The sequence below is a fragment of the Equus asinus genome, chromosome 4, assembly GCF_041296235.1.
Source record: "Equus asinus isolate D_3611 breed Donkey chromosome 4, EquAss-T2T_v2, whole genome shotgun sequence".
Taxonomy (NCBI): Eukaryota; Metazoa; Chordata; class Mammalia; order Perissodactyla; family Equidae; genus Equus; species Equus asinus.
Window position 1 is genome coordinate 40,321,101 of NC_091793.1, and position 13,741 is coordinate 40,334,841.

General features: G+C 38.5%; 1 protein-coding gene across 4 annotated transcripts in view; it reads left to right on the forward strand.

Moving 5' to 3' along the window:
* NR1H4 (nuclear receptor subfamily 1 group H member 4) overlaps positions 1–13,741 on the forward strand; it is a 71,353-nt gene that overhangs the window by 12,332 nt on the left and 45,280 nt on the right. For 2 of the 4 annotated variants that reach the window (XM_014835067.3, XM_014835066.3), the window contains exons 2-3: positions 3,532–3,675; positions 4,332–4,466. In XM_014835067.3, coding sequence (XP_014690553.1) covers positions 4,388–4,466 — 79 coding nt within the window. In that variant the 5' untranslated portion in view covers positions 3,532–3,675; positions 4,332–4,387. Of the gene's footprint in view, positions 1–3,531; positions 3,676–4,331; positions 4,467–11,635; positions 11,793–13,741 lie in introns of those variants that run through there. The other 2 variants (XM_014835065.3, XM_014835064.3) reach the window with 1 other exon arrangement.

Below are 13,741 nucleotides of genomic sequence, written 5' to 3' on the forward strand. Positions count from 1 at the left end.
ATTGAGTGTATTTAAAAGCAATGTAACAATATATAAAGATGTCAATTTTTACAATATGTCAGAAATTGCATTTTTTGAGACTATTTCATTTTTTAGTGAAAATATTTAGATGTCAACCCAAAAATCTGTTGAGGGAACATATTGTTTTTTGAACTTCTTGTAGAGAGTAAATGAGCAAAACTGTTCAAAGGTCACTAGTGTAGAGAATACCCATTGCTTATTCTCAACCTATAAATTGACTCTTTATAAAGAAGGGAGGATTTGAAGGGGAAAAAAAAGTCTCCAGAGCTAACATCTGGGGTCTTCTGGGAGTTAGGCTTCCCATTGCAATCCTTTCCCCAACAAGGGAGTAAAGAGTATTAGAGAAAGGAATACACAGAAGTATCCTTAATTAAAAAAATAATGTATGTGGAAACACTAGCCAAATGCTTGGGATATAGTAGATGCTTATTAAATGACAAGTCAAGTAAGACTGACGTTGTCAATCCCAGGCAGGAGCTGTTAAGAGGTAAAGAGGATCCTGCTGTTACGAGATGTTTATAATTAAGTGGATTTACACCCCAAGGTAATCATTACATTGATTCATACTTTACCTATAATTTGCCTTGATTTTTTTGTGTCTTCTGTTATCTGTTTGCAGAGGGCTAGATAGTAAATGTTTTTGGCTTTGTGGCCCATGTAGTGTGTGTTGCAACTATTCAGCTCTGCCAGTATAGGGAAAAAGAAGCCATAGCTGTTCCATAAGCAAGTGGGTACGGCTGTGTGCCGACAAAACTTTATATATGACCATTTAAATTTGAATTTCATATACTTTTCACATGTTATGAACTGCCCTTCTTTTGATTTTTTCCACTCATTTGAAAATGTAAAACCGTTCTTAGCTTCAAGCCTGTACAAAAACAGGCAGTGGGCCAGCTTTGTCTGGCAGACGATAGTTTTCCAAACCCCAGTTTAAGGTATAGTGTTTAAGGGCTCTCTTTGCTAAGAATAGGCATAGTATCTGGAAGGATACACAAGGAACCAGCCATTGTAATTACATTTTGGTGAGAGAAATTGGTGACAGAGCCAGAAGGAAGACTTATTTTTCAGTGTATTGTTTGAATTGCTTACCATGAGCTTATGTTACGATTTTAAATATTAAAGAGTTTTTTTTTCTTTAAGCCCCTTCAGGAATCATAAACCCAACAAACCTGATTTGAGCAGATTCTGCTACCTGTCTGGATTCTGGAGGGCTCTGTTGTTAGCTAATCAGGGACACCCACATAGTGGGTCTCCAGCTAAGGGTAACCCAAATAATATAGAATTAGGGGAATTGGATTTTCATTTGGGTGAGAGAGCGATAAATTATCCTTTGTGCCAACGGGAGAATGAAATCCTTATCCTGTGCCATTTCTCCAAAAAGAGCATGTCAAAATGTCAGGGAATTTGGCCAAACTAAGCAGGAAAAACAATTAATAGAGATCATTTAACCGAGCCAACATTTCTCGAGGGCCTATTGTGTGCCAGGCACTTGAATTGAAGATGCCAAATTTATATGAACATATAGAGGAAAACACACTATCAGAATCCAAAATGAAGATGAATGTACCTGGAAAATATTAGAGAGCCATAATGTGCTACAGAAGTATGAGGGAGCTTGATGACCGTGATTGAGGGTTAAAAAAGACAAGTATAAGAAAAAGTTAACACAGAGGGAAGCCTGAAGTAGGGGCCACAGAGCTGAAATCTGTTTTTTTAAGACCAGAGCAAATGGGTCTTAAATTACAGAGTATAAGTTTGGATTGAATATTAGGAAAAACTCCTGACTCTGCACATTGTGGGTTCCTGAAAATTATTATTATGGGAAACTGTGGAATTTCCTATTCCAAAGATAGGAGAAACTCTATCTAGAACCATAGGTGCCTGAATTTTGGAGGCCTTTTCAACTCATTTATGATATGATATACAGAAACAAATACAGAATTATTACACATAATTCATATACATTAATATGTACACATTGAATATTTACATATGCAATTCATATATACATATTGAAAGTTGAATTTCCCCTAGTCCTCAATTAACTTGTGAATATGAATGAGGTCACATTAATAGCGACAACTCAACTTTTACTGGCTTATTCCTCAGGACCTCCAGCTTCCCTTCACAGCCTGTCCCCCACCCTAGTGTTTCAGGAGTGCCTTGGGGCTCTTCATATTTGTTCATAATAAAGTCTGTTCCTGCCACTTCTTTCACTACTTTTTGTGTCCATGGGGGAGAGCAGTGCCCAACCAGTGGTCACAGTTCCTCTGCTGGGCACTTCTCCAGGGTTATGGTGATACCTGGGGTGCTGCTGCTGTTTCACAATTGCCCCAGAAAGGCCCTGAGTCCTCTTAGGATCAAAGTTCCACTGTGATATGCGCAGAGTTGTTTGAAGGTGAGGGTGGAGTTGAAATAAGCTTTCTCCTACTCGTTGTCTTCTGTTGGAAGGGTCTACCTTATACTTCAATATTTCCAGACATCATTTTTATTTCTAACCCTTTCCCTTCTCACTTCAGGGTATCAGAAAGGCCTCTTGGATCTGGTACAGGTTGGTCAAACATTGTGCCACATTGAGAATGACACATTCCTCTAATGACTGAGGCTTTGCTTTGGGGTGAAGGTCATGGTTCTTCGCTCTCTCTGACTTTGGAGTGGGTTTTCTCCCAGCAAGCCCCTTGGCTTACTGGACAGTAGTCTTTGGTAGGGTCATGCTGTTGTTTTCCCACACAGACCCAGATATGTCTGCATTCCCACAGGGCACACAGTTTATATCCTTTCACAGGAGACTCTCTTTCTTGCTTCTTTGACCACTCCCTCTCTGATGTCTTCTCATCAATTCAGATGAGGCCTGGTAATATGTCCATCTTTAAATATTGCCCTTGAAATTACATCCTCTTTCAACTACTTTCCTATCTCTTGACAACTTTTCAAACCCAAACCATTTACTAGAGTATCCTGATCTTTGCCTTTATCAACAGCTTGCATGACAATATGTAATCATCTGTATATTTGTGTGATTATATTTTAGCATCTCTATTCCTAATTAAGCTTGATATCATGGATCATGGATGCTTTTTTTTCTTTCATCATTTTATCTCCAGACCAGGTACAGAGCTTAGTGCAGAAGAAGTTCTCACTAAATGTTTGTTGAAAGCATGAACACATGAATGAATGCAGCAGACGTAGTCTAGCGGACTACTTTACCAGCAGGCAAATGTATGTGAAACTCACTTCTTCCTGAGCTAGAGCATTTTGCTAAGTGAAAAAGGAAGAAATATAGATGGAAATAGTAGAGAAGTTCTAATGAAATGAATATTTGTTCAGCAAAAACTCTATATTCTCCTCCTGAGTAGTAAATATAAGTAGTTATTTATTTGTAAACAAAATGATTTCTTGGTGGAAACAGGATAAAAAAGGTTTGAAAATCATCTTTAGAAAACAGCCTTGGAGAAGAGGTTCTGATAGCACATCTTTTGATTATTTGACCTTTCAAATTACTTCTTCAAGGAGGTAGAAGACATCCTAGAAGACAGGAAAGAGAGGAGGAAGGAAGAGAAGAAGACCTAGAGATATAACTAACGTGAACATTGCTTCTCCGGATTCTTGGATTCATTCTGGACATCTCCTCAGGATGAAACTTCAGGCATTTTGGTGAGATTTACTAACATTTTTCTTTTTTTACCAGAGCTTCTTTTTATCCCAGATAAATACATGACCATGGTAGACCATGAGAGTGAAAATGCAAGCCTCTGAAATTTTTCCCTAAAAGATAAAAATAAAGATCTTGGGAGAAAACTTCCTGAATTTTTGATCTACTGACATCATGCCTATTCAACTCAAGAAAATTCCAGCAGGAAGTGGTCTTAAATCACTTTTGTGTCTTTGCAAAGACCTGTTCAACTTTAAATTAAAGTTTAAGATAATAAATCATGGATTCATCCTATTTTGAATCGAGGCCTTTATATTTGTTTATGTTTTTTCTATATGAAAAAGGAATGAAGACATAACCAAAATGTCACCATGTCTTGCTCAAATCTCCTAAGTGCTGAAATTTAAATGAAAACAAGTGGTGTTTTCTCAGATAAATTAGAGAGTATCTCTTCTGAAAGCATGTATCTTGGACATTTGTAGTACAAAGGAGGGTAAAACTGATAAAAATTGAAAACAGATACATACAGAAAGGCTATGGCAAAATGTCTACAAAGGGAGTCATTTACACTTACGTAAATTAGCTTTCTCTCTCCCACCCTCTCTCTCTCAACCATCCCGCCCCCCCCCAACTCTCTATTTATTTATTTCTCTTTCAGGGTTTTTTTTTGAAGACCACTATCACGAAGGCACGTTCTCAAATAGAAAAGTTTGGATGGGATCAAAAATGAATCTCATTGAACACTCCCACTTACCTGCTACGGATGAATTTTCTCTTTCTGACAACTTATTTGGTAAGTTGTCAAGTTCATTTGAATATAGGTAAAAAGAAACTGTAATTTGGAAATACGTGAGAAAAAAAATCCTAGATGATGAGTCTAGGAGAGAGTCCAGAAAATGTTCTTATTCCTTCTAAGTACTCAGTAAACGTTAGCCACTATGCAAGGTTAGAGGTAGGTCGGACCTTGGATTCATTGAACCTAATGGTCTTCTTTTTTATAGATGAGGACTGCAAGACTCAGAGAGCTTTGTGACTTGTCCAAGGCCATGAGGCTAGATAATTAACAGAGCTGAGAGTAGAAATGGGTTTCTGCTGTAGGGCTAATTCTAATATTATTATAGCATGCACTAAAGTATGAAATGATGATTCTTGTGGTTTAATATTATACCTATTAAAGGCTGCAGTTACTTAGGTTACAGCTGTGCAGTAGGTCTCGTTTTTACCATCCTTCCAGTGCTGGGGGACATATGGCACTGCGTCAGGATTAGTCACTTAAGCTTGATTGAGGACAAATTGTACTACATTGTTTTCAGTAGATCTGTAACTAGATGATACCATAAAATGATATATTGCTCCACTTTATGCATTTATAAAAAAAACCTCACTATAATTTAGAGCATCAGCAAAGAGTCAGCGGGGGCCATATTTTGGGTGGGGTAGGGAGGCTTTCTGCCACTCTTAAAATAATTCCCTTCTCCCTAATGGCCCTGCTGGGAGGCTTGGGTGCTCCCAGTTTTTCGCTGTACATTAACATACAGCCCACGGTAGACTACGATAGTAAAAATACAAACATTGAAATTCCACAAAATTCAATGTGTTAAGACATGATCCCCTATTTGGTTTCAGACATCCCTGGAGATATTAATTAGTAGCTTAGGCTATTCTCAACCAGTCCTTAGCACCTTAGTGAGTATGGTTTATCAGGTCATTTTTTGTATAATATGCCTATTTGCATGTCTACCTGACCTCATACAGTATAAGAGCATTTAAGGAAAGGAAACATTTTATTAATGCTAGTATGCACTTGATAAGTAAGAATCAAGTAACAAATAATAGATGGGAAAGAGAAAATAGGTTTAGAGGAAAAAAGAGATGTTTATCAGTAACTCTCAGAGAGACCAAAGGCAGCAGTAATTATTTACGAAGTGCCAGTTCTTGGACATACTTGCTGCATCTTTTCTTCCAGTTGGCTTTTCTTCATCCTGTGGATGCAGTCAAGGGCAGTAGGATGTCTACCTCCATGTCCAGACACTTGACCATTTACTTCTGGCCTACCCTGCTATGGGTCCTTAATATAATCTGTGTATAGATATTTTTCTAATTTTTTCTCTATGAATCAGCACTCACAGGATAATTAGGACTGTAGGTACATATCATAGACTAAGGAAAATTCCACTTAAGATTATTTTTTCACATAAAAACTCCATTTTCTGCTCTGAAATTTTACGATTGTGTGTTAAGATCTCCAAGCAAGCACATCAGGTTGAAGGTTGATCTCAGCAGCCATGAGGTGAAAAAGATGTGAGTAATAGAGAAAAAGTTGTGAAGGTACTGTTAAGTTAGAGACATCTGAAAATGATTGCTAAGGATGCCCTGTAAATCCTGTTTTCAGTGTTGCTTTTCCCTCATCTCTCCTTTGCTGGATCACATTCTTATCCAATGTCTTAACACTTCATTTAAGGTTTCTTGAGTGAGGCATCTTAGTTTCTTCTAGAGAGGGCTGTGGACCCTTCACTCTTAAAAGCTTTGCTTAAGGTGAAGGGGAAGCATGTCCACCCATATAAATGGTTGCCTTGAAAGGCAGAGTGTGAAGCAAGGACTTGTGTGCAGGCAGTTTATGCTAGAAGTGATCTCAGGGAACAGAAGTGAAGGGTTGGGGTGGTAAGAGAGGGAAGGAGGGAAAATCAACATGAGATGAGTTACGAAGAGCTCTGCTATGGGCAAAGGGAGCTTGATCCCAGTGGCAGTAGCATAGAGAATTGTCCATTGAGGCACCAGGGACTAGGGCAGTTATCAACTGGCCTCTGACTCCCATTAGTTGAGGGTCGCCTCTGGGGGCACTAAGTCCCCTGCACTTCTGGGCTGTGCTTTTGCTACTCCCAGTGGAATCAGGCCAAGTGGCCTCCTGTGGTACTGCAGAAGTTCTGGGCAGAAAGCAAAAAGATGTGAGGCATGCTCTTGAAATGACAGGCTGTCAACGTGAGGTGAGTCGGAGCTTGCATATGATCATTTGCAACAGCTACAGCTGAAATGAGAGGTGGGCCCAAGGATGTGACTGTCACCAGAGGGATCTGCCACATGCTATAAATGTGATTTCTCCCCAACATCAATCAGAATATTCAAAGGAAGGCTAAGATTTGTTGGGGGGATGGTGCAGATTTATTCTATAGCTGTTTTCCTAAGCTGATCCTTGCAGAAAAGAAGGAAAGAAGCTTGGACAGAATGGAATTATAGAGACAGGGCTGGCGTCACCTCTATGAGGTCCTTTAATTTATTCTGGTGCCACACACGTCTAACAAATCCAGATGAGAATCTAGCTCATCGGCAATTCAGTCCACAAGCAGCACACAGAACGGAAGGACACGGTGACCTAACAGAGATAAATCTCCTTTCCTTTGGGAGATCCTGCAAGCCAGGAGACTTGGTCAAAGATTAATTTAGTGGCTTAAGAAAGGCTTTTCTGATGAATGAAGAAGGCAGGGTCTTTGTGCAATTAGTGCATAATAAAAGGTAATAATGACAAAGTCCACAGCTTCCCACTGTTTGACGTAGTGAATAGGGTAGGAGGTGGCATGTTAATGAAAATCTATGTATTCTTGTAGCAAACTGTGGTTTAAGAACTCAAAAAAAAAATCACAGAATTTAAAAAACTAAGTAAATAGAAGAACATTCTTATAATAGCACAGAATAAGCATCAAAAGGTACAGTCTTATGCTCCCGTATTGAATATTCCCACTGGGTCCTGGTTCACTTAGCTCCACGATACTGGGAAAAGGCACTGAATGTGAGTGGAAATAAGCAATGAAATTGAAAGAAAGGGAGTCTCTGGGGCAATTGAGACTCTCTGAACTTCAGTTTTCTTCCCTATAAAATGGGGATAATAATGACACTCACTCCACAACTTGTAGGGAGGATTGAATGACTGTGTGGGAAAGTGTTCTGTAAACTTCAAGGCTTCATAAAACAGTATAATTAATCCAGGGTTTGAAATGTAGTTGTTATTATTTAAATTGTTAGCATGATAAACATCACTCTACTCATTAGAGGGAGGAAGTTCTTTTTATCTTAACATTGTTGAGTGCAAAGAATTTTCAAGAAGCCAACAAAAACCCAACAGTATGGAAATAAATTTCTGGGTACCCTAAGGAAGGAAACACATATTCTATCTTATCTTGGCATTACAGCATTGCTAACAACAGCTATGGAATCCACATTTTTATATTACTTTTATTATTGTATCTAACAGGCTTTCCAAAGCCCCATTCTGAATGAGGCCCAGCAAGTGGCAGGAGGCATATCCCATATAATCTTACTCACTTTTATTCCATTTCCTTTAGCTATTTCTCATTACTTTATGCTTCTCTCAGCTATTTATGCCCGTTTTCTCTGGGTAGCTTTATTTTTATGAGAAGATACTCACTTTGGAGTCTGGTTCTTACTTAGGTCTTTTTCTTAAATTAAAAGAGCTTTTCGTACATTACAGAATCAGCCAGATGTTTAAAAATACAATTAAAGGTTTGAGATGCAGTTTTGTGGACTATTTCTGACATTGGATTTCAGGTATTTTTCCATCTCGCTGAGTTTAACTCAAGTGAATGTAGTCCTGACTTGATGGGTGACTCAAAGCTGAAAGTTTCCAGTAGATAGAAAGATACCGTTGGCTCAGACAAAATGAAGCTTTGTTTTAGCATAATTTAAATATTTTCTCACTACTGTTTCTTACTCATATCTCTTCTGCAGATTTAAGCAGTCTCCAAGATTTTATTCATTCATTATGACTTTGGTTTTTGCTCTCCCAGGAATCTCAGATCTGGTACTCTTGTTAATGGAGTTAAGAAATGGGAGATGGAAAAGAAATATTAAAAGATATTTAACTTTTAATTTAACAACAATTTAACTTTTAACAACCAACAAATTGGCCAGCTGGTGTGTGAATCCATTGCCGACCAGGCCTGGCTCTCAACTTTGCAGGCTAAGAAACAGCTGTCAGGGGCACTCAGAATAACCAAGCTGAGAAAGGTTGACTATAACAATCAGATTGCAAATTTATATATTTACAACAATAAAAAGAATTGTGATAATAATACCAGCTACCATTTCTTGAGCGTTTTCTATATGTCAGTCATCATACTAAGTATATTTTGGATTTGTTAGCAGACTTCCTGTTTTCAGTCCCATCTCTGCCATTTACTGATATGTGGTCTTAGGCAAATTCCTTAACTTTTTGCAAGTTACTTGCCTTATTTAATAAAGTTTTCAGAAGAATGCCTGGCACATCATAAATACTCTGTAACTATTTGCCACTAATATTAATTCTCATAACATCCCTATACGGTAGATGCCATTACTATTCCCCTTTTACTGGTGAGAAAATGGAGATTTAAAGATGTTAAATAGTCTGCTTAAAGTCCCATAGATAGTAGTAAGGAGGCAACCAAAATATAATTGGGACAAGGAAACAGAATTGGCTGATTAAGGATCCAGGCTAAGAGAACATTCCTGTTCATCTTCTCAGTGGAGAAAGTCTTTCCAATGAGGTTGTATCACTGAGTCTGTTGGTCAAGTTTCGTCTCAAGGATAATTATCAGAAAAGCACTGTGAGTATTTGCTCTGGGACTTCCCTCTCTTCATGGCTTCATAGCTGATGCCCCCACTTGCCATGATTGGAGTACCATTCACATTACTCCCAAGTACCATCTACAACAGTGCTGTTCAATAGGATTTTCCGTGATGATGAAAATGTTCTACATCTACTTTGCCCGACACAGTAGCCACTATCCACACGTGACTATTGAACACTTAAATTGTAACTAGTGGAACTGAGGAACTAATTCTAATTTTATTTAATTTAAATTAATTTAAGCTTAAATAGCCATATATGGCTGGTTGCTACTGTTTCAGATAGTACAGGCCTGCAAAGAAAAAATGTATTTTTAGAAAAACAATAACATGAGGTAGTTGGTCATCACTGAGAGAGAAGCAAAGGGATTCAGTTAATCTTATTATGAGAATATTCTGTGTGAGTTTCAGCAACAAAGGTTTCTTGGATCAGCTAAATTATCGTGCTCATTTCCTTTTTAGTATAGAAGTTTCAGAGGACAACAGAGAGGCCCATTTGTTTGACCAGTGAAAAACTCAGTGGGGAATTCTTGAAATATAAAATTCAGAGATAGTTTGTCCTGGCTCACATACTTTGGGTAGCTCTTCCCCCTAAGATCCTCTTAAGGCAAGGATAGCTCTTGGGTTGTGAGGAGAGGAAAATGAGGTCAGAAGTAAACTGAGGATTGAAAACAGCTTTGCAAATGGTAACCCTTGATTGAGCAATCCAAACTGAAATACACTCATGGGCCGTCACCCTTTACCTCTTCCTGGCAATTAGGGCAAGTGTACTTAGTTTTTCAACCAGAGTTTTGAGTCAGAAGACCTTGGGTAGAGTCCTAGCTTTATCCCTTAATAACTGACCGACTTTAGACAAATCACTTAACTTCACTGAGTTGCACTTCTGACTGTAAAACAGGGTAGAAGGTAGTGGGAATCATAAATAATGCCTTCCTCAAAGGGTGCAAGTAAGGATCAAATGAGATGATGCATGTGGAAACACTAATAAAATTGTAAAGGCTGTAGCAATGTCTTAGCAAGGATTATTATGTTTATATAGATCACTTTTGCCTTTTAAAACCGCTTTCATATTTATCGTGTCATTTTATCTCCACCACAGGTCTATGAGGGAAGTAGGGCAGGAATTATGATCTATGTTTTACCATCTGTTGATGTAGACAAATGAGGCCCAGGGAAGCTGAGAGATGGCCTAAGGTTGTATAGTGCACCTGGATGCATTATGCCTGAGCTCAACTCTGGACACACTGATTCCTATTCTAAAGCCCTCTATTCCAAAAAATAACCACCAGTCACAAGCTTGGTATCCAAATTATGCTGTAGAAATTATTCATACTCAATAAGCAAGCTGCCCTACAATGTGAATCCAAAGCTGAATAATCATAACATCAACATAATGATGGTGGGTAGCCACCCACTTTGCTAAGCATTATTATAAATTTTATTCTGTTTAACCCTCATAATAACTCTGTGAGGCTGTGTGTTTATCAGCCCCATTTTACAGGTGAGGGAACTGAGGCAGAAAATGGTTCAGGAATTTGTCCGTGACCCACAGAGCTAGTGAGTGCCAAGGGAGCCTGGATGTATTCGTTTGCTAAGGTTGCTGTAATGAAGCACCACAGTCTGTGTGGCTTAAACAACAGAAGTGTATTGCCTCACCATTCTGGAGGCTAGAAGTCCAAAATCAAAGTGTTAGCGGGGTTGGTTTCTTCTGAAGGCTGTGAGGGAAGGATCTCTTCCTGGCCTCTCTCCTTGGCATATAGATGACTGTCTTTTCCCTGTGTCTTTTCATATCTTCTTCTCTCTATGCATATCTGCCTCTGTATCCAAATTTCCCATTTGTATAAGGACACCAGTCAGATGGGATTAGGAACCAACCTAATGACCTCAGTTTAACTTGATTACCTCTGTAAAGACCTTGTCTCCAAATAATGTCACATGCTGGGGTACTTGGGGTTATAAATTCAACATACTAATTTTGGGGGGACATGATTCCATGCATATCATTGGATATAAACCCAGATCAATTGGCCTCACACTGTTAAGCATTGTGCTTTAATGCTTCCTGACATTAGCAAATTATACCATTCTGAAGCCTTTTGATAGGAAGAAATGTCAAGACTTACAGTGTGGCCCTTGACCCCCAAATCCACTTTTAGAGACACTGAACAGAAATCTACCCTCTAAAAGTTCTTCAATTGGAAAGTGCTCCCCAAAAATGTTTATCTAAGGGACTGGTTTCCAGCTTACTAGGCAATTTGGCATCAGGGACATTTCTCATAAACATTTACAAATATTCTTCTCCGTAATGAAGTTAATCAGTAAACCACACAACCTCTGGCCTCTGTCACTCCTTACCTAGTCTCCTTTTCAGTCACTGTGAATAAGCTAAGAATGGTAACGCAGTTTCAGGAGTGCGAAAATCCAGTTCAAATTAGTCCTCGCCACAGCTGCACATCGTCAGGATTTGTCATGGAAATGATGAGCAGGAAGCCCGCTAAAGGTAGGACACTGTCACAGGTGCTCTCTGTCAAGCTTCTGCAACTCGACTGAGGAAATGTGGGGGACTTTTGTTCGAGATTAGAGCAACAGATCTCGGTCAAAGATGGCTCAGTCAGAGCCAGAAGACTTGGGTGGGGTGATTTTTATAGGGTTCTAGGCAGGAGAGTATCTCATTGAGATGAAATCTAACTATATTTTCCCTACAATTCTTCATTGACTATTATGTAAAATTAGCGTCATTCTTTCAAAGTAAACACTTGGTAGTTCTAACTTCGATGCCTGTGGGCACTTGAAAAAACATTGTAAAGTACATTATTTAATACAGTGTTTTAAAAATGACAAATCTCAGATCCAAGAGGGTCATGAAATCTATTTTGTAGCTTGTAATTAGCATTAAAAACTAGAATAGAATAGAAATGTCAGAGCGCACCTCAAGAAGAAAGGATAAGTGTTATTTCATCAAATTCTGTTTTATTACTTATACATTTGTATAAGTGTATACAGGGATCATGATATAAGATGTATTTCAAACTATGGGTTGTGGTGAGAAAAATAAAAAGACACTGAGAAACATTAATTTACTAGTTTCACAGCAGATTTTTCCCTATGGTCTATAGAAAATCGGATGAGTAAAGAGCTCAGCTTTAGGCCTAGGCTATTTGTTTTCTCTGAAAAAGCAAAACATAGATTATAATTAAAACATAGACAATATAATATTGTCTCTTTTAATATTTTTCTCAAAACAGAATCTTACTTCTTAAATTTCCAGCTAAAAGAGAAACCAATAATTTGTATGACAATCACAATTCTGAACATATTTTTGATCGTTGACTTGACTGCATACTATTTTGTTTAAACGGGATGTTTAGAAGTGACTAGTGCGTTTAGAAATGGAAATTAGTTGGAAGGCTGGTGAAGCAAAGTTTCCATCATTTCAATATAACAAACATTTATTAAACATTTATACTGTATCAGGCTTTGTGCAAGGTCCTGGGAATGAACAAAAAGGAAATATAATATATTCCCCAGAGAGTTCACAGACTAACCACAACAATAACAAAAATGTCTTCAATGTTTATGCTGTGTCAAGCACTAGGCACTTTTTCTTAATTTATCTTTACTACAACCTCTCACTAGATACTATATTATTCCAGCTTTATAGAGAAAGGAACAGAGGTGTAAAGAAGTTCAATGTCTTTCCCAAGTTCACACACCCAGCGTGTTGCAGATGAACTAAATCCAGATTTGTCCAAGCAGTAGGGCCCTTGTAATCAGCAAGTCATGCCACTTCAACTTCAGCATGGAAGATAAGCCTGTAAACAAACAGAAACGATTGTATGTGCTTCTAAGTGCTGCAGTAGAAGTGTGTACAGAGGGTAGGAGAGATTAATTCTACCTAAGGGCTCTGGAACAGACCTCCCAGAGGAGGAGATCAGCTGACAAGCCAGGGAGAGGCACCAACATCACAAAGGCCTGGCACCAGGAACAGCAAACAACTTCCCAAATGAAGCCATATCATCTAGTTAAGAGACAATGGACTAGGAAATAAGCAAAGGCACAGAGGCAATTTTTCCACTCGTGAAACATTTCAACAAACATTCATGAAACATTTGTTATGGTCAGCATTGTGCCAGGGTGAAAAACTGGATATAACCTGGACCCTTTATCAGGCTCATTAGAAACTGTCTGTGAGATCATGGGAAAGTGCCGTCCTTATGTCATGAACGTGAGTCTCCCATTTGGGGGCACAGTGGTTCTGATCACAAACTCCCTAGAGCTGGACTGTCTAATACCGTAGTCATTAGGCACATGTAGCTATCTAATTTTAAATTTTAATTATTTAAAGTGAAAAATTCATTTCCTCGTTATCACTAGCCATGTTTCAAATGCTCACTATCCCATGTGGTTAGTGCCTGTCGTATTGGTAGGTATAGAACACTTCCATCATCT